The following is a 26,743-nucleotide window of genomic DNA, read 5'->3' as shown; positions in this document are numbered from 1 at the left end:
ACCCATCTGTGTGCCAGAGAAGCATGTGGACCATCCACTCAGCATCAAGCCCACACATCTAAGCAAATCAGGGCCCAAAACCCAACCCAAACCAGCCCAGTGGAAACCACAGCAGCAGCTCAAGGCTCAATACTTCAACTAGTCCAAGGGCAGGCCACAGGGGTGCAGGACACCAGCTAGGCACGCCGCTCACCAGGCTTGGGACCACCAGCCTCCTGCTTCCCAGAAGGTGGGCTTCTTGATTCTCAGTCCTGGGAGAGATAGAGGAGGAACTGCTCAGATGAGCCCTCTGCGTGAATCATGTCCACTGGAAGACACCATCCCAGCACAAGCAAAGAATATGGGGTGTGACAGGGTCAGGAGGGCATGGCAGGGACAGGGATCTGGGCTAACCTAGACAAAAGAGGGATGACCTGGTGCCCAGGTGGTGAGTCCAGCCTATTCTGAGCCATGGCCAACCCTGTTATACAGGACACTACTCATCTGTTCAGTTACCTGCGGCAGGACCTGTGACCCAGGACATGGACACCTCCTTGGAGCAGTTACAAAACGTGAAACAGTTGGAAACCCTGGCTAGGGCACACATCCTACGTGCCCTGATGATGTCCCCGAGCTCTTCCACCTACAAAGATGACTGTCTTATGGCCTACACTTTTCTCAGGCGCATCTGGCAGGTGAGCCAACCAAGGTGCCAAGCTGCTCAATGGAGGGTGCTGCTGCCCCGCTCTCCCCTTCAGGGACCAGAATCTGTATCACTCACATTTGCTTTATCCTTCAGGAAATAGCAACAATATTTTTAAAGAAATCAGATCCTTTCCTAGTGTTTTCTAAAAATCCCTGAGATGAGCACATACAGTCCTGGATGTCTACTTTCTTCCTGTCTATCTAATTGACCCATCAACATTTCTCCAAACCCTGCCATACTCCGTGTTCTCAGAGGTCCTCAAAAGAATCAAATCACTGTATCCTCCAAATCAGCCCCTTCCACTCCCTAAAACCTGCCCAGCCACCATCCAAAACTGCCTCAGCTCAAGGCTCAAGTCTTCCTGTCCTTCCACAGCCTGGAAACTCTCAAGCTCCCAGAAACTTCCTGTGTCCACTGTCCCACACCCCTGCAGGGCTGCCTTCTGACATCTTCTCCCTAGCTCTCCCTGTGAGACACCTGACAGTCTTTCATCCTTAGGATTCTCCCACAGGCACTTGTCAAAAGTCTCAGGAGCAGTTTCCCTCAGGACAGGCCCATTTTCTTACAGACCCTTGGAGGATGCTGAGGAATAAGGGTGCCCCTCAGCTGTGCGAAGAAATGAGTAGTTCCCCCCATTTCCCCAGTGTTCAGGCCCTGACTCCAAAAAGGCTCCTTCAACTATGCAATTTTCCCCAGAGACCACAACTAAATAATTTACAGAGGGGCCTGTCCTCCTTGAGGACCAGCTATGGCTACCCGTCAGGTGCTCCATCCAGAGCTGCACAGGTTTAGCCCAAGGCCTGCCATGCTCTGCAGCCCCCGTCCATCAAAAGTTCTTAAGGGAAGCCACCATGACCCTGCCCAGGGCTGGCCCCCAAGAAGATATCATAGAGAATCTATGAGGCCCCCATAGAAAATATCGTAAGTTTGGCCATAGGAAACCTCCACACTGAGGACATTGAGCTGTGTCCCCAGTGGGAAAGTGCTCCTGTATCCTAATGTGCTTGTGGGCAAGTGTTCCACAGCCACTGAGTACCAAGCCCCTGTTGGGGTCAGCTCTGCTCCGCAAGGGTGCTTGCCAGCCATGATCAGAGCTGAGTGACACCGTCAGCTCCAGGTACGCCCCTGCAGCCAGGTGTGCAGGGGGTGGGCAGCACCCTGCCCAGCCACCATCCAAAAGTGCCTTGGCTCAAGGCTCAAGTCTTGCTGTCCTTTCACAGCCTGAAAACTCACAGGCTTCCAGAACCTTCCTTTGTCCACCATCCCACACCCTGCAGGGCTGCCTTGGGATCCCTTTTCCCCAAGCTCTTCCCGTGATCTCCAAATGTTTCCATTGTGGATTTCATATTCCCCCCAGGTTTCTTTGGTAACAGGAGGAAAATCAATTGCCGAAAGAATTCTAGCAGCAGCCAGTTCACAACTGTCATTGTTCAAAAAAGAGAAGGAAAAGACTAAAGAAAAGGAGAAAGAAAAAGAAAAAGAGAAGACAAAGGATAAAGATGAAAAGCTGAAGGAAAAGGAAAAAGAGAAGACAAAAGAGAAGGAAAAAGAGAAGACAAAGGAGAAAGATGAAAAGCTGAAGGAAAAGGAGAAAGGGAAAGAGAAAGGAAAAGAGGAAAAGGTAATGGAGAAAGGAAAGAACGTGAAGCAGGTGATGTTGCTTCCTCACAGAGGTGGAAAGCAGGGCCCTGGCTCAGGCTCACGGGCCTTGAGATTTCCTCTGTGATTCTGCTTCCTCTTGTGTAGGATGGAGGGGGGCAGTGATTTCACCCCACATATGATTCTGCAGTAACCCATTCGCATGCCAGGAGTGAGCCCCTTACCACAGCCTTTGCAGAAACATACAACCCTCTGCTGACTCAGGCCTTGGCCTTGGGGTCCTAGGGTCCTGGCTTCCTCACACATGGGAGCCTGTAATGCATCTATGGAATACATTTCATCCTGACGATATTGGCTTTCCCCACTGTCAAGGGTCTAAGAAACATTATCTGCTGGCTTTCAGAGCCAGAAGCTCACTGGACCCTGGGATGAGACACACATACCCAGCACCCAGGTCTGCAGAGCCTGAGTTCTGAGTCCTAAATGCCAAGGGACGTACAGCATGGTTTGCACGTCTTGGAAGTGATATTGAAAGCTGAGTTTGGAGGTGAGATGTAGCTCTGGTGAAGGCATGTATCAGTCAGATACAGGGAAGGCAGCTATGTGAAAAAAGGCTGTGCCACAGGGCTCCAGAGAGAGGGCAGGTGTGTACCACCTGACAGTCACCATCCCCAAGACTGTGCTGGAGGAGGACTGTCCTCATGAGGTCACAGCCTGTCCACTCCACAGCTGGGCCTCTGAGGCCATTTCTGATCTCCGCTTTCTAAAGTAAATCCTCTATTGTCTCCCACAGGCTCAGACCCCAGCATCCACCAAACAGCTTGAAGATTTACCAACCAGTATAGAAGACTGGGCCTCCTACTCTTGCCCTGAGGAACTGTTGTCTGTATTCAAACAAGAGAAAAGTGACTTCACTGTGAATTCTGCCAGTATCCAGAAGCCAGTAAGTGGATCAGAGGAAGCAGTGGAAGTTTACCCTCCTGGCACTTTCTCCTCTATTACAAAAGTAATCAGAAAGAGGACCCATTAACAGGGGTTTCTCTGGTGAATTGTTGAAAGGAGGCAACTGTCTCTCACCTCCAGTTTAGGGAATAGAAACTACTGTTGGCTACCAGTCAAGACATCCTCTGTCCCCAATAACTACCAACATCCATGGGAAACCTTCTGCCACCTACATTCACTACCCAGGCACGCATTCCTAAACCTGGCACCATGTCTGCATTGGGATACTCTTTCTGCTAAACAAGTCCCCACAATGTAAGAGACTAAAGTCACAGAAATCATAGAGCCAATGTTCTCTCACCTCATCTCAGCCTCCATAGCCTTTCTTCTCAGTCTAATTCCCTCTTATGAGGCTCCATGGGTTATACTTTAGGGCACACCTAAAGAGAGTCTCATCTTGATCATATTTCCATAGCCCCTTTTGCCATACAAAGCAAAGCTCCAAGGATTAGGACCCAGTATCTTTGGGGATGGTGGACTTGCCTGATTTGGAACTCTATAGGAATGGAATCATTCAGCATTCTAACTTCTGGTTCAGCTTCTTTCACTCAGTGTAATGTATGTGAAGGCTCACTCATGCTCCTTTGTGACACAATAACTTGCTCCCTTTCATTGCTGGAGAGTATCTGCCACAGCACACAGACCACTACTTGAGTTGGTTCCAATTCATTACTCTCACAGGTGAAGCAGCTATGAGCATCTGTATGCACGTGTCTCAGTGCCCGTGTGTCTGGCAGATACCTACTGATAGGATTTCTGGACCACAGAATGCAGGAATTTCCAATGATTGTGAATATTTACAGATTGCCAAATTGCCTTTCAGTCAGTTACACTGGCTTTCTTTTCCTTCTCTGTGGTGAGTCTTGTTGCCCACATCCTTGCCAGCAGAGTAGCAGTCACCTGCCCAGTGTAAGCCATTCTCTGGGCATGCAGCACCATCTCTCTGTGGCTTCCGTGGACATTCTCTGACTGCGGTTGGGGTTGGACATCTTTCTGGCACTTTCTGACTGGAAATTCACATGCCCTCTTTTGTGAAAGTTTCTGTCCAATGGATCACCTATACTTTCTATCTTTTCCTTCTTGATCAAAGAGTCTATTTTACAAAGAACATTATGACAATCATGTGAATAGCAGGTTAATTTCTGCTTTATGCTTTGCCTTTTCTCCTAATAGTCTTTTTATGAGTAGAGAAGATAGTTGTAACCTAATAAAAGTGATGTCTTCCTTTGTGATTAGTGCTTTCTTATGCCCTTCTTTGGCTTCTTTCTTTCTTTCTTCCTTCCTTCCTTCCTTCCTTTTTTCCTTCCTTCCTTCCTTCCTTCCTTTCTTTTCTTCTTTTGCTTTAAGAAAAGCTATTTTCTTCTCTGAAGGTCACTCAGATATTCTCTCAAAATATTTTCCAGAAGGTGTAAATGCTTTCAACCCTTTATACATAATGTCAGTTTTCTATCTTCTGTCCACTGGAACTTCACTGTCACATGCAGCATAGTCCAGAACCCACCCCACCTCTCAGTCAGCAGCCCTTACAGTGTGTTGAGTGGCAGGGCACCTATGTGACATGTGTTAGCTTCTGAGTCTTGGCCCTATACTTTTTCCCTGCATTATTCACTCTCCAGCTCTTAGAACCAGATTCTTTAAATATTTTATCTAGCTTTTCCAACTTTCCACTTAAGAGTAATCATTTTGACAAGTATACTCCAACATTACAAGAACTTCAGTTCTTCTAGTGTCAAATTTTAAAACAGTTGTATGTGGATATAAAACAAACCTCTACTTTTGGTGGATTCATAGTTTTTAGTGGAAAAATGAAGTAAAAACATGAATTTATTGAATAAATATTTAAGTGGATGTATCTTTTGTGAAGCTATTTGTTTGGTTACTTTTCTTTTGTTGCTGAGACAAACTACGGACACCCAACATCAAGGAAGGAAGGTTTATTTCTTACAGTTTGGAAGTTTCAGTCATATTCAGTTGGCTCCACAGCAACATGACATGGCCAAGGGGCAGTGGTTTATGGCAGCCTGCAAACAACAAGCACCAACTGCAACAGAGAAAGACATGCCTTCTTCCTGCTGCTACACTGTATACTGGCTTCACCCCTAGGCAGGTGTAGTGCTCATGCAACCAATCCAAGTGTTAGACAATAAACCAATCTCAAATGCTAGATTTGGCCTCATCCATGATTGCATGAGGCTTGGAGGGTCACTGACATAAACCATGACACTTTATGCTCAGGTGCTGATGATTCCAGGTCATTGCATGTGACAAAATGCTACTAGTGAGAGAGAAAAAGAAAGTGTGCACACTGAACCTTCATTCCACAACCACTTGCTGAGCAACTATTGTTTGCTAGACACTGTGCTGGCACTAAGCTGGAGGACTAACATTCCTGCCTGCCTGTGATCTTACATGTTTTCTATGTGTTTTTGCAGACATACAGTTTATATTTCCTGGATCATTTGGTGAAGGCTTTGCAGAAGCTGTACCTTCATGAGCTCACCATCCCAGTCCTGCAGCTGGGTGCCCTCATTGCAAACGCTGTAGTAGAAAGCAAGAGCCTCGAAGATCTCTACCACCTTCGGTTAGTATACTCCTTTATGTCCAAGAGAATGTTTAAGTTAGCTACAGTGAAAATACAACCAAAGCACTATAAAAGCAAACAGCACTATAAAATATTAATTTTAGAATTATTTGTGTATGTAATAAATCTTGTAAGATTATAAGTTAGAGAAGTCATAATACTTGCCTTTTTATATTAAAAAGTAGCCTGTTTATATTAAAATTTCTGCCTGTTCCTTCGAGACTACCCTTGCTTTAAGGAAACATGGATTAAGGTATTTCAGGATAAAAGGATGTTTTTTTTATCTTCATTTACCTTCCAGGACTCCAGGAGAAGAGGAAGTACAGCATAGGGGGTAATAAAGAGAATGCGGTGAATGATTCACATTGAGGCTGTGGGTGGGTGATTCGGGGTGTCTGTGTGACTTTCTTATCAAGCTAAAGTCATAACCAAATGAACGTGTTTTAAATAAGACTCAAGGCGCAGCTTTCTGCCTAAAGCCATACCAGATGTGGGAAGAGCTTTATTTTACCTCTAGAGATGACTGAGATTATAAATGATGTAGTAACTAAAATCTATGGATGAATGATTTCAAAAATTTATACCTCAAGTCTGATAGTCATCTGCTATTTTGTTCACTAGTAACTTTGCTTACCTTTTAAAATTATGAAAAACAGCACTGAGGCATATTTCTTCTTTAGGTTATCTATGCTTATAAACTGTACAAAATCTAGTACGAATTGCTTTTCTGGTGGATGGCAGCCTTTGTAACAGCGTTCCTTCTCCTTATTGGGTTTTTCCCAGACTCGCCCAGGTGTGCTCCAATCTGAGGTTGCGAGACGCAGCCACTCACCACGAAGAGGTGGTTGGGACAACATACATTGGGGACATGGAACAAGCCAGGTATGTTCAGTCCCCACACTGGAGGGCAAAGGGGCAGAAGTCACTCCTGCGAGTGTGCTCTTTCCTTCTAGCATGGTACAGTTAAGACTAACGCTTACCCATAGAGAAGGACTGATAAAACAAACTCCAGGGCCTCCAGGTAGCCCCAGGCCATCTGGCACAGTCCTCCCTCAACTGTGTGGGTGCCCTTTCAGCCCTAGGCCCCATGTACTGCAGTTGGACCCTCAGCCCAGTGTCTGGGGGTCCTGCAGGGCAGCAACTGAGGAACCTGAGCACACAGGGCATGATATAGCTAGTTCTTTTCAGCAGCTTTCACTCTGCCTTAAGGGAACTCCTGAGCTGGGTGGGCACTCAGAAGGGATAAATAGGAAGTGTACCAACATGGGGGAAGTGGGTGGCCCTGGGTCCAGTCTAGCTCTCTCCCAGGAGACACTGGGCATGATGATGGCTCTGGATGAAGTATCACATGGGACTCTGGTCCTGGGTCACTCAGATATTCCTGAGGTTTGTGAATAGAAGGCTATTTAACAACAAATCAATTATTATTGTTACTATAGCAATCACTTTCAGATTGAGAGACCTCCTTGGGTATAGTTCTATATTGTGATTATATGAAGTTCTAGTTTGTTACTTTCATAATGTGGTTTCATTTTTTCTATCATGTAAGTAATATGTTTCCTTTTATAGATTTTAGGAAACATAGATAAGGAGGAAATAAATGTCATCACTGGGCCTGTCATCCAACAAGAGCCTGCATTCATGTTTTGATGCATGCTGTTCCAGTCATTTCCACCATTATACAAAAATATGTTCTATTTTTATAAAAATGGAGTTATACCATAAATACTTTTCACTCTGAGGCTGCAGTAATGAATGTCTCTAGGACATTGCTTTTACATTTGTGAGCAAATAATATATTTGTTCAGCCCTCTGTTGGATGTTTGTCAGATGTTAAATCAATGTGAGTGTATCCCCAAGACCAGGTGTCTTCACTGTCCTCAGATATGTTCAGTGCAGCTGCAGTGTGGGTTCAGCTCCCTGTTCCTTCTCATTCACAGTCTGTAAGAACCTGCAACACAGGCATTGCAGGGTGTGAGGATGGGTGAGGTACAGTGATACCTGGAGTGGGGGGTATAGTAGAGCTGGATTCTAAGTGCAGAAGTTCAGGGGAAGTCTGGACAGTTGGAGAAAACAAACCTTGGGATCTGAGAAGGTTCAACACAGAGACCAGAAGTATAGAAGTCCCTAACAGAGGGTACTGTAGAGAGGCTAAGAGATTGAGCAGGCTTGGGCTGGGCCTTGGAAGGTATTGGCCTAATTTTAAAGGACCACTGTAGACATGTGTTGCACTAACTTGGGGCAGCAGGCTAGAGTGGTGTAGCTGGAGAACACAGGGCCTATGACAGCAGTAGCCCACACAGGGCTTCTGTGGTGGCCTTGAGCCTGGAGGGGCTTTGCCTTTCTAGCTGGGTGGCAGGGGGAGAGTGGCGTGTCTGAGGGTATCGAGTCTGAGGTGCATATTAAACTTCTAAGTCAGGATGTTAGATAGCTCCAAAAGGAGAATAAACAGGCTGTAGATGCAAATTCTGGCAATTCCTGGATACTTCTTTAGTTTTTCTAAATACATATGGGCCTTTTATGGCTACTTAATTGGTATTTCTTAGATTACTAATAAAATTGGCTACTTTGATTGTTCAGTTTGTTTTATCTGCTGCATATTGTCTATTTTACCTATAATAGCTTAAGAAAAGAGATTGCACTAAAAAGAGAGAAAAACAAGGAACCCATATTAGAAGACAGCTACCCAGAAAATGAACAAATGGCTCCTGCCCACCCAGCAGAGGTGAAGCCACTCACAGCACAAGACAAGGTAACCCCACTTTGCCATGGCACCGACTCCATAGCAAGATGTGCTGGTGATGTCTGTTCTACAGGACTGCAGGGGAAACCAGCAGAGCAGAATTTATTTGTTAAGTGTTTAATGCATATATTCTGGTATTGGGTTTTATGCTCAAGTGTGCTCCCATTCCTGGGCCTTAGAAGATGAAATGTTTGCATACCACAGATTGCCATGGAACAGGTCAACCAGGAACCTGGAGAGCTAGCAAGAGAAGAAAGGTTCCCTGTGGAGCAGAACATGTCCCTGGGAAGGCCCTCGGGGGCTGGTGTGGCCTCCCAAGGCCCCTGTTGTCTTATCACCAACTGGCTCTCTCCTAGAGAGTGGCAGACTTACCTTCCCAGGTTTGTCCCAAAGAACAGCCTTCCCAACCACCTGTGCTCTTACATCAAGAGCCTAATCCTGCAGGGGGCCAAGCTTTGAGCCCCATTCATGAACCCATCAAAGTCTAAATCTGAAAAGCAATAAGAAAGCACTTGGGCCTTGGAATGTGTGACCTCATCCAACGGGACCAGCGCTTAGTAGGTGACCCAAGTCCAGAAGGCTCAGAGTCAATCATGTACTTTGTGGAGCTACACTGATGACGTCACACTGGTCAAAATATACAGAGGGAGGAGAGTACTGGAACAACACAGGCAGTACCTGTGCTGCAACCAGTGGTGACCTCGGGTGGGAATAATAAGAGAGGCAAGTGTCCAGGAGGCATCGAGTTTGCCAGCAGGCAAAGGCCTGCAAGCTTCCTGAGCTGAGAGAAAGACCCACTTTCACCAAAGCATGTCATACAGGACACAAACATGAACAGTGGCAGTACCATGGTGTTTTACAGATTTTGAAGATAAACGGAGAGACTGGGAAGGGCCTAGATGACACATCCTATCCCCATCTCTGGATGCTCAAGGCAGAGGTACTGCTGGAGATGGACCTGTACCAGCCAGCACGGCTGCTCCTGTCAGAGGCTCACCTGGCTTTCCAGGTGAGAGGCTCCCCAGTTCATCACCTCCAAGGCAGCTTCTTTCCCCTTCACACAGCCAAGACACTTCTGACTAGGAAACAGGCTTGCTCTGTGTCCTTCAATAACACATACACTCAAACATGAGGGCCTCATTCTCCAGCTGCCAGAGAAGCCCTAAGGCCAGACAGAAAGGCCTGGTGCCCAAAGCAGCCCTCAAGTTCTCTGTATCTGCCTCCGTCTCTCTGTCTCTTTGTCTCTGTCTCTCCCCTTCCCCACTCCCTCTATATGTATCTCATTTCTGTCTTTTAGGAGCTCGGTGAGCCTTGTGCAGAATCACAGTGCCTGCTGCTTCTAGCACAGTTGGCCAACAAGGAAAACAACCATGAACAAGCTAAGAAAATGATTGAGAAAGCCCAGAAACTTGGTGGAAATGAGGAGTTTTGGTACCGTTCAACCCTGACTTTGGCAGAAGCAATCTTGGCCACAGAGGATGAGGGAAGAAAGGTGGTAAGGAGTGTGTTTGGTACATCAGATGTGGTGCTCAGTGGGGGTCACAGTGGCTGGGAAGGCCTCCGGTCCTAGCCCCACAGTAACATTGGTGCTGTTTATCTCCAGGTTTGCTGTCTATTTAAAAAACTCATAGTAACCTTCAAAGACCTCCAGAAAGAAAGGCCTAACCGAATACATATACTGGAATTCATCGCCACAGATCTGGAAGCCAGGTAGCATTGTCAGTTCCTGTGAGGGTGGTGGTTACTTTCCTGCCTGCTACCTTGAATGTGGTATTTCACAGCCAGGGAGGTTCAGACATAACAAGACCACAATCCCGTCTCCTGACTCCAGGGTACTGCAGGAATCCCTGTGCACCCTCAGCTTCCTCTAAGAGGCAGACCTACATTCACATGTGCAGCCTGCATGGCACAGACAGGAGGCTGTGGGCCTTGGAACATGGGGTGCTTCCATGGCTTTGCAGGTGCTGGCTCTGGCTCAGTCCCCTCAGCATCTTTCCCATATCTCTGGAGCCTCTGCATCCCACCGGCAGTGTTCCTTGGGTTTGATCATACACAGTTCATCCTTTCAGCCCAAGTATTCTTTTATCTACTTGCTGGTCATTTGACAGTGTGCTTTATAATTTTGCACTGAATCTAATACAGAAAGTTGAGTCTGTTGGTCTCTAACTTCTTAGGATCTTATCTAGGAATATAGCTGTGAACTTCTGGCTTGGGCCAAAGGCTGGAATGAGTTTGATCCAGCATCACTGGGCACATCCTGGAGACAGCAAGTGTTGCCATATTCTGAATCTTTTGATTCTGTGTGGGGACCCTGGCCTGGCTGCCCCTGAAATGTATCTGTCGAGCAGGTGTGTGAGCCTTCAGATCCAAGACATCCAGGGTGCAATTGACGGCGAATTTCCTGAGTGCTTAGTTTTGCTGAAGGAGTTGGACAATCACCTACTGGAAATTGAGGAAAAGCTTATCAACTGTGGCTACAAGGAAAATTGCGTTGATATAAAACTAGAGCGTGCAAAAATAAAGAGGTAAGGACCTTGCCACTGACGTGGTTCGTGGCAGAGGAGCGGCACCATGGTTTGCTGGCCTCAGCAGGATTGACCAGGGCCTTTTGTCCAGGACAGCTGCTGCTTTCTCCAAGTTCTCACAGCTCACAGATCCCTTGTTCCCAGGGCCTGCTCACCCCCTGCAGTCCCTTAGGGTCCCAGGCAATGCCCCCTACTGTCACCTCACCTGTACCCAAACCATACCGGATTATCCTCTTAACACCCTACATGTCCCTCAGGGATCTCCTGGCTGGTCCTGTGGCTGCCTACACCTCCCTTAGGGACACATCTGTAGGCTCCATGAACCCTCGATGCTCCCACCCACCGTACCTTCACAAGATGTCACTCAGACTGTGCAGACACACACACCCCACCACTCCCACAGACTTACGCATGTTCACGTAAGGGTCCCACTCATGTATACTCTGAAACCACCCACACCAGTCCTGTCCTGTTTCCAAGGTACAACCAACCTAATTCTGGCAAAGCCTCACAGGTACCTTCCTGCACTCTACTCAGCCACCTTCCATCTACCCAGTTACCCACATGCCCGTTTACATACAAGCAAATCTAAGTAGGCATTACTGAGCCTTCATGAGGGAGGGCAGACTGACACCTAGGAAGTCCAACCCAAGTCATGTCCAGATGTAGTGCAGTGCCATTTTGGAACTGCAGGAAAGGCAGGAAAATGGGTGGTTAACCAGAAGACTGGTATGGTGTTGCTGGCTCAGATGCCTTTTGGGCACAGATTTCATTTTTCATAGCATAATATCATAGTGTACTTACTGTTATTCTGTTGTTTAATCATTGCTAATATCTTGGGCATATCTTTACATCAAAGTATCTAATTACAAAATGTTGAGTACTAAACATATAGTATAGTTATGTGGAAATTATATATTTGTATATCAGTACTAATGACATATCTTTAACATCTTTGTTCTAAATTCCCTACTTACATCATATAAAGATTATGTGGCAAAGTTGAGAAAGACAAAGAACAAAAGACTGCGTATCGCTTGGAAGAATATGACTTGGTCCAGAAAGCTGTGGCTGAGGAAGAAGAGATATTTCACAGAACCCAAGGGTTACTGTCCTTTCAAGATGTGAGTACGAATGCTGGCTCCTTGACCACATTGCTGTCATCCCCAGTAACTTGTAAATGCTACCATAACTCATGTCCAAAAATGCAGCTGACATCCACTTCCGGCTGCAATGTAATAACAGCAACTAGATTTACTCTCCCATCTGAAACAACCAGAAAACATGGAACAGGGACTTTCAAAACTCTGAACTTCAACAGTGACAGATAGTAACTCCTGAGCTAAGGTTGAAGCTCTTGGTGACTATGGGGAGGGGAACCAAGATAGATTTTTCATTAGGGAATGGAGAGCTAAGAGTCTTGGAAGTAGGAATTAGCTAGAGTTGGGTCAGACCCCAAGAAAGAAAAATGCTGCACAGAGATCTTCAGGGGATGACCCACAATGTCTAGCTTAGGACTAATCAACAGATTCCTGGGAGGACATTGCTCAGGGATTGAGAAGAACCAGCTGAAAGGATAATAGGAAACAGAACTCAGTGCTCACTCAGGGAAGGATCAACACCTGCTCCTCCAACCTTAGCAGGGAACTTCAGTGTTACCCACAAAAAGCTTCTTTAAACACAAAAATATAAATAGGTTAGAAGTAAGAGGATGTATAAGTCCTTCATGCCAGCCCTGGTAAAAAGAAATCTGAAATAGTTATGTGAACATCACACCAGGAGATTTCAGAGCAAACAGGGATACAAAATCTCACATCGTAGCTAGAGTAAAGGATCCAGTAACTAAGAGGACATGGTAATCTAAACATGTATGTGCTTGATAACAGAGTTTTGAAGTAAATGAAGCAAAAGCTGATAAAGATTGCAATAGACAAATCTGTAATTATAGCCAGGGACTTCTATACCCCTCTCTCAATTATTAGTAGAACAAGTAGGAAAAAAAAACAGAAAAAAATTAGAGGACTTGAAAACTGTAAATCAACATGATCTGATAGATATTTATAAAACATTTCATGAAACAACAGCAGAGTAGCATTCATCTATGCACATGAAACTTTTCCAGTACAGACCATAACCTGGACCATGAAACAAATCTCAATAAACTTAGGAGGCCTGAGTCATACAAAGCATACACTACCATCACAATTGAATTAAATTAGAAATTAAAAACAACTGTAGAATAGGTAAATCCATAGGCACAGAAAGGTGAATCATTGCTTGGGGGGAAAAGAGGAAATTCTGAGCAATAACTTAATGGGCTTCCTTTTGGAGTGAAAAAAGTTTTGAATTAGAGAGAGATGATGAATGATTGCAGTTTTGTGAATCTACTAAGTTCCACTGAATTTTTTAAAATTTTATTTTAAAGGGAAAAAATAAAAATTTTAAGACAAGATAATAGGGGAGCAACAATGGTTAATACATTGCATTTTGTTATCTCTAAATTAGCTACTCCGGGTACAAGATATAGGCATTTAATTGACTGGGCAATATTAGCACAAAGTATTCTTTTCAATGAACTAAGAGAAATTAGTAGTATAATTATCTTAACTGTCTTGTATGCATATGTGTATGTGTGTGTATATATATATATATATATATATATATATATATATATATTTTTGCTTTTACCTTCTTTCTCTTCTCCTGTCTCCTATCCCAGTTTCTCTTTCCTTTTGAATAGTTTCTTCATATTTTACAGTATCTGTTGTATGTTTTGGATCTTATTTACTCCTTCAGCTTCTCACACGAGGGAGACAATATGATATTTACACATGTGAGTCTGGTTTATTTCACTAATCAATATGATCTCCAGTTGCATCCATTTACTTATAAAAGACTCAAGTGTATCCTTTTTATGGCTCAGTAGAACTCTACTATATAAAAAGACCACATTTTTTTTATCCATTTCTCAATTGGTGGGCACTTGGATTGTTTCCAAGATTTAGCTATTACAAATTGTGCTGCTATAAACATAGGTGCACATATATCAGTGTGGTATGATGCTTTTAATTCTCCTGGGGAGGTACCCACAAGGGGAATAGCAGGGCCAAATGGGACCTCCAATGCTGGATTCTTGAGGAATCTCTACACTGATTTATTTCAGTGGGTGCACCAATCCCACCAACAGTGCAGAAGGTTCATTTTCCCCACAGCCACTCCAGTATTTGTTATTGGTTGATTTCTCAATAATAGCCATGCTTTCCAGGGATGGATTCTCAGTGTCGTTTTAATTTGCAGCTCTCAAAAGACCAATGATATTTAACATTTTTTGCATATTTATTTGCTGTTCATTTTTCTTCATCTGAGAGTGTATTTTATCTCAGATGTCCATTTTTGGATCGGGCCTTTAAATGTGAGGGCAAGTCTGCTTAATTTTGGGGTTCTGTATATGTTCTTGGTAGTAATCCTTTGTCTGAGGAACAGTGGGCAAACACTGTCCCACACTGTGGGTTGTCTCTTCACTCTGTTGGTGGTTTCTCTTGCTGTATAAAAGTTTTTTAAAAAGATAAGATCCCAGTTGCTGATTCTTTGGTTCCTGGGTGATCAGGGTTTTATTCATAAAGTCTTTGCCTACACCAATGTCTTCAAGAGTACTTCCCTCCTTCTTGTCTTCCTCACACTGCTATATTCCAGTGTCTGGACAGCAACTCCCAGAGAAGCTGCTTCTCTGCTGCTTACTGCTCCGCCATCTTGGTGCTCCTCTAGTGCCACTACATTGTAAGCTTAAAATGGTCAGTTTTGTCTTACATGAATTTTACCTTAATTTTTAAAACCAATATCTATGCATGTGAAAAACCCCAAGTATTTGAGCATACCTTACGCTCAAATAACTATAAGCCACAGAAGATTTCAAAAGCAAAAGTATTTTGAACTAAAGGAGAAAATATCAAAAGAAAAATTTTTAAGAAGTTACCAACTCAGTCTTTAGGGGGAAACTTGTAACCCTGAACACTTGTATATGAAAAGAAAAAAGAATTCCATACTGACTGTGGTAGTGAAAAGAAAAGAAAAAAGATCAGAAATTCAGTGACCTCCTTTAAAAAGTAAAGGAAGAACAAACTAAATCCAAAATAAGTAGAAGAAAAGAAATTAAAGATTAGAAAAGAAATCATCAGTGAAATAGAAAACAGAACATTAAAAAAGGAATTCAACAAAACCAAAACCATCCTTCGAGAAAATCAGTAAATTTATAAGCTTCTAAACAGATTTATTAAATAAAAAAGGTCAGACCTAAATAGCAAAAGTCACAAATGAGTAATGCAACATCTCCAAGGATTCGAAAGATGTGGAAAAGATAGTAAGAGAATGTTTTGAATTTGACAATTCAAAGTAGACAAATTCCTTGAAAGACACAATCTATCAGGAAGACATAACTGGGTAGCTCTACACAAATGAAAGAAATTGAATTTTTAATTGCAAGCATTCTTTCAAAACACACAACAGGTCCAGGTAGCTTTCTGTGAATTCTACCAAATATTTAAGAAAAAAATCATAGCAGTTCTACACAGATTCTTCTAGAATATTGAAAAAGAGAAAATACATTCCATCTTTTCCACGAGACTGGTATAGCCCTGATTCCAAAAAAACCCAAAAACATTAAAAAGAAAAGCAATGAAAAACTACATACTGTACCAGTATTCCTTATGAACATAAGCCCATAAATTCTGAACAAAACTTCAGAAAATTAAATTAACATATATTAAAAAGTAATAAAGTGTGGTTAAGTTGAGCTTATCACAGGAGTCTTATTATTAAAAAAATACACCAATTTGGTTGACCATTTTCTAAATACTAAGAAAAACCACAAGACCATGTCAGTAGATGCACAAAAAGCATTTGACAAAACTCCAACATCTATTCCTGATAAGTTCTCTTAGAAAACAATTAGAAGAGAACTTCTTCACCCTGATGAACAGCATCTATGAGAAAACTAGACCTAGGACCATATTTATTGGTAAAAAACTGAATGCTTCCCTCTTTGAAAAGCACTAAGACAAGGATGTATCTGCCATCTTACCACTTTTATTCAGCCTTGTTTTGGAAGTTCTAGCCAATGCAATAAGGCAAGAAACACAATTTAGAAGGATTTAAGTTCATTGAAAAAGAAAAGTAAAACAGTCTTTGTTCACAGATAACATGGTCATATAGAAAATCATATACAAGTACCAAAAGTAATAACCTTCCTTGTAAGCTAAATTAAAGCTAATATATAAAGTTAATGAATGAGTTTAGTTAGGTTACAGGCTACAATAAGAATACACAAATGTTAATTATGTATTTCCATATAGTAGGAACAGTCAATCTGACACTAAAAATTTAACAACAGTGTCATTTATGACAGCATAAAATGATATTTGACTCCCAAAATATGAGAATTTATACCCTGAAAACTATAAAACATTACTGAACAAATTACTAAATAAATGAAATAATAAATGAAAAGATATGTGACATTTATGCATTAAGAGACTCAATATTTGTTAAGATAGTAGTTCTCAGAGTTTTTCTTTGAGATGGCGGCTTGATAGGTAGCAGGGTAGAGAGCCTCTCTGAGAAAAACAACTCAGATGCTAGAATTTAACAACATGGAGAAGACCAGCTGAAAGGAGAGGGATTCTCACGACCCTGGAAGAAACTGAAGAAAAAGAAAAGGAAAGGAAGGAAGGAAAAACATGGATGAAAGGCTGGAAACAGATGGCCTCACTGGGACCAGTCTGGTGCTGTGCTGGGCATGCCATGGAGTCAGATGATTCACTGTCACACTGAAGCCACAGCCGCTGAAAACGGGAGTTGGTGAGTCCAGGGCCCTTGGTGGGAGGACGCAGTGCAGCATAGAGTGGAGCCAAGGTGGAGAACTGCATTAATTCACGGTGCGTGCTGGATTTTGGGGCCTGCAGCATGTATGGCTGGCTGGAGGACATATTGGAGTTGGGAAGTTCAGGCCTGAACCCAGAACTGCAGTGGCATCAGTCAGCCACCTGTGGCCAAAAGAGGACTGGTGGGATCTGCTAGGAATAGGTCACGCTTCTGGTCATGACCCAATAGCCAGGGATGAAACTGTCCCGAACCTGTGACATCCACACAGCACAGACTAACATACTAAAGGCACTCACTGCTTGACTGGCTCAAAGAAGAGGGACTAGCCTGCATCATCCCTGCATGTACCTCAGATAACAGCAAACTGGAGAAGGCAGCAAGCCCCCAGCCAGCACACTTCAGAAAAACTGTAAGCAATACAGAAAGGGCCTGAGACCTCTACCATATACCTGTCTGAAAGAAACCAGAAACATGACAAGAGAAAGAAACAAGAAAAAACCTCCAGCCACTGACCCAGGGAAAATAAGTCCAGGAGAGGTAAATACAGAAGAGATCCAGGGCAGCAATCATGCAATATCAGCCAAGCATCAGAGGAAATAAAGAAATACTTTCATAACCTCATAGACAAACTTAAAACTGAAATGCTAATTCAAGTGAGGTAAGATATAAAAAGATTAATAAAAGAAATGCTAAGCACCTCTCAAGAAGACACAGATGGAAGAATGGGGGAACCCAGAAAAAGGAGAGAAACCTTTGATGAAGAATATAAACAAAACCTAAAATACATGAAACAGATCCAAAGAGATTACCAGGAAATTAAAAACTCCATTGAAAGCTGGGAAAATTCCTTGACAGAAACTAAAGTTAGACTTTCAAAATTTGAAGATAGATTTGCAATGTATGATTGTGAAAGAAAAGACCTCTTAAAAATAACAAGGAACCAGGAAGTAACAATACAAAGGCTAGAAGACGACAGGATCTATAACTTAAGAATAAAAAATGTGAGCGAAGAAGCAGGAGTAAACACAAATGAATTTAAAAGGCTATTCACAGAAATAATTAAAGAAAAATTCCCAAGCACAGGAAAAAGAAATGATATCCAGATAAATGAGGCATACAGAACTCCAGCCGCCTACAACCAAAACAGATCTACACCCAGACATACAATAATCAAGATCCCAGAAATTCACAAGAACAGAATATTAAAAGCAGTCAGAGAAAAGAAACAGATTACCTATAAAGGAAAATCAATCAAAATCATGACAGACTTCTCAGCACAAACCATCAAATCAAGAAGAGCTTGGAGTGAAGTAGTCCAAGCCTTGAAAGAAAATAACCTCCAACCCAGAATGATGTACCCTGAAAAACTGTCTCTCTTTCTAATGGAAAAACAAGTTGTTTCCATGACAAACAAGAACTGTGGGAGTGGGGGCTGGGGATTTAGCTCAGTGGCATAAGCGCCTGCCTTGCAAGCAGGCAGTTGTGATTTCAATCCCTGGTACCGATAAAAACGAAAAAGACCAAAAAAAAAAAAAAAAAAAAAAGAACTGTGGGAGTTTGTGACCACCAGTCCAACCCTACAAAAAAATACTGAAGGACATTCTAGAGAGAGATAGAAAAAAATACCAGGATTATAGCAACAGTGGCAGAGAGGCCTCAATGAATGGGGCAGACAGTGGAATGAAGGAGAAAAGTGGACAAATAATAGCAGAAAAGTAGCATATCAAGATGAAGCAGAGAAGGTTGGCTATAGTCTCTAATATAGATGGCCTTGATACACTAACAAAAAGAAACAGAGGCAGAGTAGATCAAGAGATAGGATCCATCGAGATGCTCTAAATAGGAAATATACTCAACCTGAAAAAGGGTTAATAAATCAAAAGTCAAAGATGAGAAAACAATGCTCTATGTGGCAAGGAACCAGAGAGAAATAGGGACAGCTCATCCAGCAGCGGCAGATAAGTTGGAAAGTCATGACACTTTTGTGCAGTGGAGAACTACTCAGCTGTAAGGAAGGAAAACCTTGAGGCTTTAGTAGCTAAAGGAATACAGCTCAAGATCAAGCTCAGGAGTAAAAAGGTTCAGCACCACTTAGGTAGATAATGGGTTGCCCCCTAATCTAAAAACTAAAGGAGTTAGTGGGACCCAAAATATACAAAACACCCTGAGAAAGGGAAAGGGGAGGAATTGTCGTAAAAAAGGAAGGCAGAGGACATTGCTAATAGTGTATCAAGATTTAAAAGCTACATTAGTTTTATTGCTCTGTTTAGTTTGACTGCATTCTGTTCCAGTGTGTCTACTCATACTAGATTTGAGGGCACAGATAGCTATCCCAAAAATAGCAGGCTATACTATGGTAACTATCCTTAATTTCCTATTAACTTAAACTAAAGCCCAGTATTACTTACAGATAACTGATCTTATTTGAATCTGGTTTGTTAAACTGCTGTTTTGTCTTGACTGATCTTATTCGAATTTGATATGCTTGATAGTATCAAGTCTAAGAGTAGAGGCAACTACTCTGACGATGACAAGATGCAATAAGATACCCATTCCGGTTTGATTATTAACTGTTTTTGAAGTCCTACAATGTCTCCAATGTTGTGTTTTTATTAAAATTGCTATGTAATGATATATTCAATTATATTATGCCTGATGATGTAGACAATTCTATTGAAAATAACAAGAGACATCATAGTAACTACTTGTCTTAGTTACTTTTTACTCATTGCTGTTGAGAAAGGAAAGGTTTATTTCTTACAGGTTTTGGAGGTTATAGTCCACACTCAGTTGGCTCCAAGGCAGGCAGGCATGGCTGGGCCGTAGTTCATGACGGCTGCAAACAGCAAACAGGAACCAGCAAAAGAGCAAGACACACCTTCTTCCTGCCATTACATCACATCCTGGCTCCACCCCTTTGTGTGTGGAGCAATGACACCGTCAATCCAAGCACTAGACAATGAATGAATAACAAATGCACAATTCAAATGCATGAGGCCTGGGGGACACAGACATAAACCATGACACTACTGTATCACCTAGTATTGTGGTTTTATATGTTTTTCTCGTTTCACGTTTTTCTACAAGTTTGTTTTGCTGCCTTGTTTTGATCTGTTTTTCCCTATAATACAGAAAAGATAGGTATACATGTAGAGATTCACACGTGTAGAATTTCTAAACAGTTTACAGGAACAGATTATATAATGCATGATGTAATGAACAGATACTCTGAAGAAGAGCCACTAAGATACCCAGTGCTAATTCTGTAGCATTATGATATAAAATGTAGCAATACTATTAATCTCTGTTCAAAGTGATATTAGTCTAGTCTCTTATGTTTAATTTCAACATATGTAAAGATGTGGACAGCTATTTCGAAGAGAACGAGAGACATGGCAGCCATTGTTGACCTCCCTATTGTCTGGTCTTGAAGACCTAAAATGCCTTCATCATCCTGTTCTGATTAGTTTAGTACTATATTGTTCAGTATGTATTTATTCACTGTGTATAAAGATGGGGACAACTATTTGGAAGAAAACAAGAGACAATATGATAGACAGTAAAGATCTCCAGTGGTCTTGCTTTGAAATCTGTGTTTCTTAAAATTGTTTCCTTATGATCTGTGTTGTTCTGTTTAATTCTACCCTCTTTAAAATAAAAAAGATATTAGTTCTCCCTGAATTATGTGCAATCCTGATCAAGATGACTCCAAGCTTTGTAGTAGAAACTGACAAAATGATTTTAATGATTTTAAAATTCATATTGGAATTCAAAAGCATAATATAATCAACACAACTTTAGGGGAAAAAAACAAAATTGGAAGTCTAACATTACTTGATTATTTTTTTGGTCTTTCTGAGACAGGTTCTCACTATGCAGTTCAGGTTGGCCTTGAACTCACTTTGTAGTCTAGGCTGGCCTCGAACTCACAGCAATCTCCATGCCTCAGCCTCCCAAATGCTGCGATTACAGGTGCGAGCCACCATGCCAGGTTACAACATGTGATTTTAAGCCCTATTATAAAGCTAAGAAGTCAAGGCAATGTGTTTTTAGTGTAAGAGGAAACAGAAGAATAGTAGATAACAGAATTTTTGCACAGATATATGCAAGATACTTATCAATAAAAGCACAAAACAAGTCTAGTGAAAAAAGAACAATTCTTAACTTCATATTTTCTACTAGATGTAATGATAATAATAATAACAGTGGATTATAGACTTAATTGGAAGATCTAATACTGTAAAATGTCTAGGCAAAGATTTCTTATATATGACACCCAAAGCATGATTCATAAAATGATAACTTGATAAAATGGAATCTTCAAGAGATAAGGATAAAAATATTGGCCACAGAGTAGGAAAAAATATTTGTAAAATATACATGTGCTAATGGCATTATATATATAATACATTCTATAACTCTCAGAAGTTAATTTTAATGATCCAGTGAAAAATGAGCAAATACTTGAACAGACATTTCCTCACCAAAGAAAATATATAAATGATAAACACATGGAAAGACAAACATTAGCCAATTAAGAAATAGAAATTACAACTGACATGAGAAATTATCACACACTTGCAGTACAATTTTGAAAACTAACCACAGTGAGTGTTAGGAAGGGTGTGGAGAGACTAGAATCTTACACATGGTGGGGCAACCATTTGGAGACATTAAAAGCTGAACACAGGCATAAACTATGACCAGGCATTCGACTCCTAGGATGTAGCCCCACAAATGCTGGTAAGTGGAAGTTTAGGGTTAGAGTTAAATCTATGATACATCCATGCAGTGGAATAATACTCAGCTACAAAAATGAACAAATGTACTCACAACAACATGAAAGAATCTGAAAATAATCATGTTGACTGAGATAAACCAGACAAAATATTACTCGTGTGTGGTACTACTTATATAAAGTTGTAGAAAAAGCATACTAATGCATAGCGCCAGGAATAGGTAAGTAGTGGTCTGTGACCAATGGAGGTTCAAGAAGAGATTGGGGGAGGAGTCACAAAGGGACCCTAGAAAGTGGAGGGTACCTTTATTATCACTGTGTTAGTGACGCTTTGGGCAGTATTCATCAAAATGTAACTGTTTTACACAGTAGATATGTGCAATTTATGACATGCCAGTTATGCCGCATCAAAGCCTGTAAAATGTGGCTCGGTCTCTTCAGAAAGCCCCGCGTGCTGACCGCGCACCTGCCTCTCTCAGTTACAGAACGTCAACTCCCCGCTGATGCGCAGGCTGGCCCGTCTCAAACTGGGCCTGGTGGAGACGTGTCTGGACATGCTGCAGCTCATCTGGGAGCAGGCACTAGAGCAGCGGTTGGAGCAGGGGTCCTTGGAAAGGCTGCTGGCCTACTACCTGCACAGCACCAGCGACTACACGGCCATCCAGCTGGTGATTGTCAGGCAGTCTGAGTACATGTCTTCCAATTGGGCCCTCCCCGGGCCAGGCATCCTCTGGTCCGCTCACACTAAGCACACCCCCACTCTGAAGGGAAGTGGGTCAGTGGGGACCCGAGTGCACCCTCCTGCCCTTGTAACTCGTGATGGCTGCAAAGGCAGGAGGAAAAACAGTTTTAAAAACCTAAACTGAATATGGGAAATACCTCTTTTGAAGGAAGCATATTTTTACATTTTAGGTTTTCTTACATGCTCATAAATTAGTTTGACGTAAGTCAGCCAAAGATAGTTCTAAAACTGAAATTGGTTTGTCACCGAGCTCCAAGTTAAGAAGGTTGTATAAGCAGCCTTCTGTGCCCTAACCCTGGGAGACCCCTACTACACCAAGCAGGACCCCACAGGACAGAGGTATTTGTCAAGTGCATTGGGGGGCGGGCTCGTGGGCTTCCCGAGCTTCCCCAGGGAATGGTCGGCTGCCCGGTGGGTCAGTGGCAAGTGTGTCTCTTTGTCTTCCTGAAGCAATGGCTCACCCTGAAGCGGACGCTGGCGCACACCGCACTGGCGCAGGTGGAGAGTGCGCAGCCACTGTGTGCAGGCTGCGTGGAGATCCGCGCTCGGCTCTTGGGCCTGGCTGGAAGGGCCCTCCACTTGCTGGCCATACAGGTGGACCCCCTGCACCCTTCCTCCCACTGGGAGGAAGGCCTCTTGGTAGGCGCCTAATTCCTACCCACGTCTGCAGTTCAAGCCCCACCCGCCCCTAAAGAGCACAGGTGTTAGATTTGGGACCCTCTGATCTCATGCCAGAAAGGGGATGTGAGAGACTGCTGTCCTCAGTGAGGAAGAGTATGACCCGAGCATCTTCCCTCCTCAGTGGTTCTTGTCTAGCCATACTCGGGATCCTGGGGAGTTTCAGGAAGCCCGGAGCACTGGTCCGGGGTGTGCAGAGCTCTGGGTACTGGTCCATCCTAACATGGGGTGGGGCAGTCCTGCCCACCTTCACTACTGCTCCACCCACCACGCAACCCAAGACCAGTGCAGCCAGGACTCTGAAAATGTGAATGAAACCTTTTCCTTCTCCCCCTACCCAAGGTCCACCCCTTTAAGCACCCCGTCAAGGCGGCCTTACAGGACTAAGTGCTCTCACAAAAGCCACCTGCCCAAGGAGGACCCTGGGAACAACCCCAGCAAGCCCTGGAGGTCCCAGGTCTCCTTCCTGAGCACCTGGGCAGCGGCAGCTCCTGAGCTTGGAAGGCATCTGCGCTGAGTGGACAAAACGAGATGTTCCCACAGGCCAGCTCCTTTAGGAAGAGCCCCCCAAAACGAGGCAGCAGACTGCACCCCGCCAGGCTCCTCACCAGTGCAGCTCCCAGCTGGGGCTGTGCAGCCCTTGGGTCAGTCCCTTGTGGCTGCTTGTCCTCTGTCCTCAGGACCCAGATCTATGTCGGGTGCACAGGTGGCTTTGGCCCTTGGTTCAGCCAGTGCTCATGAATGCCTATGTGGATGCTCTGAGGCAGGTATGAGTGGACCACAAAGGAGGCCTCTGCTCACCATCCTCTTAGGAGCCACATGGGATGGTGGAGGGCAAGAGCACTCCAGGAAACACTCAGATTCTGCCCAGGGCTGAGTTCTCCGGCGCACCCCCACCTCTTTTTCTGTTCCATTCCTTGGTTCATAGATGGGTCTTATTGCTGCTATCCATCTTGAAACCAAAGCTTCAGGCTTTCTTGTTGTAGACGGTATCTTTCCTCTAAGTCCTTTAAGTCCTGTTTTGGCCAAGTTTTGACATAGAGGTAGATTAGTATCTTCATTCTCAGCATGAGTTTAAGATTTTCTAAATTCCGTTGTGAATTCTTCCTTAACAAACTGGATGATTTTATTTGGGTTGTCTAATTTCAATGTGCTGTTTACAGGCATCTTCTGTTACTGAGTTCTTGTCTGATTTTACTGTAACTAAAATACAAACTTGGATGATCTTGGTCCTTTGATATTTCTCTTTTTTATCACCCAGTGCTATTTTTGATTAATTTTATTGGTGCATTTGTCTATACATAGTGATAACATTCATCACAGGGAATGTGTGATGCTTCTTGATTCTTCTTTTATTCCCTTCCTCTTGCCTCCCTTCCACCTTTCTTCCCATCCTTATTTACTAAAGCTTCGTCTCCATTTTTCCCTTCTATTTTTTTCCTTTTCCCTCCCTTCCTTTCCCCTCCCCCCCCCCCAGGTTCCCTCCCATTTGAACCTTTTCTTCATGTTTCACAATATTTATTATGCATTTTGGTCCTTATTTACACATTCAGTTTCTCACACCAAAGAAATCATGCAATACTTGAACACGTGTGTATGATTTATTTCACTTAAGTATATGAGAACAACCCACATTCTGGGCCTCCTCCTGTCTCTCTCAGACAGAAGCTATCACTCTTTCAATAAATTCTTCCTACTCCTAAAAAATAAATAGATAAGCAAGCAAACTTTAAAAAAATAATAAAGTTTTAAGGTCCATACATTTACCTACAAATGACTCGTTTATCCTTCTTTACTACAAAGTAGTACTCCATTGTATAAAAAAGCCACATCTTCTTTATCCATTCATCAATTGATGGGCATTTGGGCTGTGTGCAACACTTAGCTATCATAAATTGTGCTGCTATAAATGTGGGTGTGTATATATCACTGTGGAGTGTGTTTTCAATTCTTTTGGGAATATATCAAAAGGGAAACAGCTGGGTCAAATGAAACCTCTACTTTAGGAATCTCTGCACTTAATTCCTTCGGTGGTTGCACCAGCCTACACTCCCACTAACAGTGGAGAAGGACTCCTTTTTCCTCACAGCCCTGCCAACTTTTGTTGTTGGTTGATTTAGCAGCCATTCTTTCTGGAGTAAAATGGAATCTCTGTATTGTTTTTATTTGCATCTCTTAAGTGACCAGCCATGTTGAACATTTTTTTTTTCATATATTTACTTGCCATTTCTATTTCCTCATCTCAGAAGTACCCATTCATTTCAGATGCCCATTTTTGGATTGATTCTTAAATTTGGAAGATCTGATTTTTTTAAGTTCTTTATACATTCTACATTTTAGCCCTTTGTCAGAGGAACAGCTAGCAAAAAGCTTTTCCCACTCCGGATTTTCTCTTCATTCTGTTGGTAGTTCTTTTGCTGTGAAAAGTTTTTAAATTGGATGTGACCACAGTTGTTGATATTTTGTGATATATCCTGTATGATCAGGGTTTTATTCGTAAAGTCTTTACCCACACCAATGTTTTCAAGAGAGCTACTTGTTCTATCTTCTAGTAGATTTAATGTTTCTGCTTGAGTATTTGGATCTTCCATCCATTTTAATTTTAGTGCATGATAAGAGATACAGGTCTAGCTTTGGTCACTGGCATATGGAAAACCAGTTTTTCCAGCACCATTTATTAAAGAGGCTATCTTCCAATGAAACTGTTTGACCCCTTTGTCAATGATAAGGTGGCTGAGTGTGTTTGGAGTTTTTCTGTGTCTTCTAGTCTATTTCATTGATCCTCAAGTCTGTTTTTTGGTTGGTTGGTTTGTTTGTTTTTCATTTTGGGGCATTTTCCACTGCCATGCTGTTTTGAGCACTGTAGCTTTGAAGTATAATTGAAGTCAGGGATTATGATATTCCTTGTTTTGCCTTTTTTGCCCAGAATTGCTTTTGCTATTCTAGGTCTCTTGTGGTTCCAAAAATATTTTAGGATTTTTTTTCTTTAGTTCTGTGAGAGAGACTATTGGTATTTTGATTTTGCATTTAATCTGCATAACAATTTTGAGAGTGTGGCCAGTTTTGAGAATAATGGTTCTGCCTTTCCAAAACCAGTGACTATCTTTCCATTTGCTTATATCCTCTTCATTTTCCTTTCTCAGAATACTGTAGTTTCCAATGTAAACCTATTTTAGGTCCTTCATTAGACTGATTCCTAAGTATTTCTTTCTTTTTTGGTGGGGGGGGATGCTATTGTAAAAGGTATGGTTTTCCTAATTTCTCTCTCGGTGAATTTGTTATTTGTGTACAGAAATGCTATTGATTTTTGAGTGCTGATTTTGTATCCAGCTGCACTGCTGAATTTGATTATCAAATCTAGATGTCTTTTGGTGGAGTTTTTGGAGTCTTCTGGGTAGAATATATGTCATCAGCAAATAATGGTAATTTAACTTCTTTTCCTATCTTTATTCTTTTTATTTCTTTTTCTTTTTTTTTTTTTCTAATTGCTGTGGTTAGTTTTCTGGAACTCCATTGAATAAGACTGTTGATAGAGTGGACACCTTTATCTCGTCTCTGATTTTAGAGTTAAAG

The 26,743-nt window shown here is 42.5% G+C and overlaps 1 protein-coding gene across 4 annotated transcripts in view; it reads left to right on the top strand.

Annotated features, from left to right (window-relative positions):
* Window positions 1-26,743, top strand: part of Cfap46 (cilia and flagella associated protein 46) — a 107,023-nt gene that overhangs the window by 56,165 nt on the left and 24,115 nt on the right. For all 4 annotated transcript variants that reach the window (XR_010046289.1, XM_023561447.2, XM_023561446.2 and 1 more), the window contains exons 29-41: window positions 472-674; window positions 2,043-2,306; window positions 3,078-3,227; window positions 5,719-5,867; window positions 6,651-6,749; window positions 8,490-8,619; window positions 9,473-9,619; window positions 9,908-10,105; window positions 10,214-10,320; window positions 10,959-11,135; window positions 12,124-12,259; window positions 22,230-22,418; window positions 22,943-23,131. Coding sequence is in view for 3 of the 4 variants with exons in the window: in XM_023561447.2 (XP_023417215.2) it covers window positions 472-674; window positions 2,043-2,306; window positions 3,078-3,227; window positions 5,719-5,867; window positions 6,651-6,749; window positions 8,490-8,619; window positions 9,473-9,619; window positions 9,908-10,105; window positions 10,214-10,320; window positions 10,959-11,135; window positions 12,124-12,259; window positions 22,230-22,418; window positions 22,943-23,131 (2,138 nt within the window). In the remaining variant the exon portion in view is untranslated. The remainder of the gene's footprint in view (window positions 1-471; window positions 675-2,042; window positions 2,307-3,077; window positions 3,228-5,718; window positions 5,868-6,650; window positions 6,750-8,489; window positions 8,620-9,472; window positions 9,620-9,907; window positions 10,106-10,213; window positions 10,321-10,958; window positions 11,136-12,123; window positions 12,260-22,229; window positions 22,419-22,942; window positions 23,132-26,743) is intronic.

Source organism: Cavia porcellus, unplaced genomic scaffold (genome assembly GCF_034190915.1).
Source record: "Cavia porcellus strain 051 isolate PalLab524CR breed Dunkin Hartley unplaced genomic scaffold, mCavPor4.1 scaffold_2, whole genome shotgun sequence".
Lineage (NCBI taxonomy): Eukaryota > Metazoa > Chordata > Mammalia > Rodentia > Caviidae > Cavia > Cavia porcellus.
Note: the sequence above shows the minus strand (reverse complement) of the source record. Positions and strands in the feature narration are given on the sequence as shown.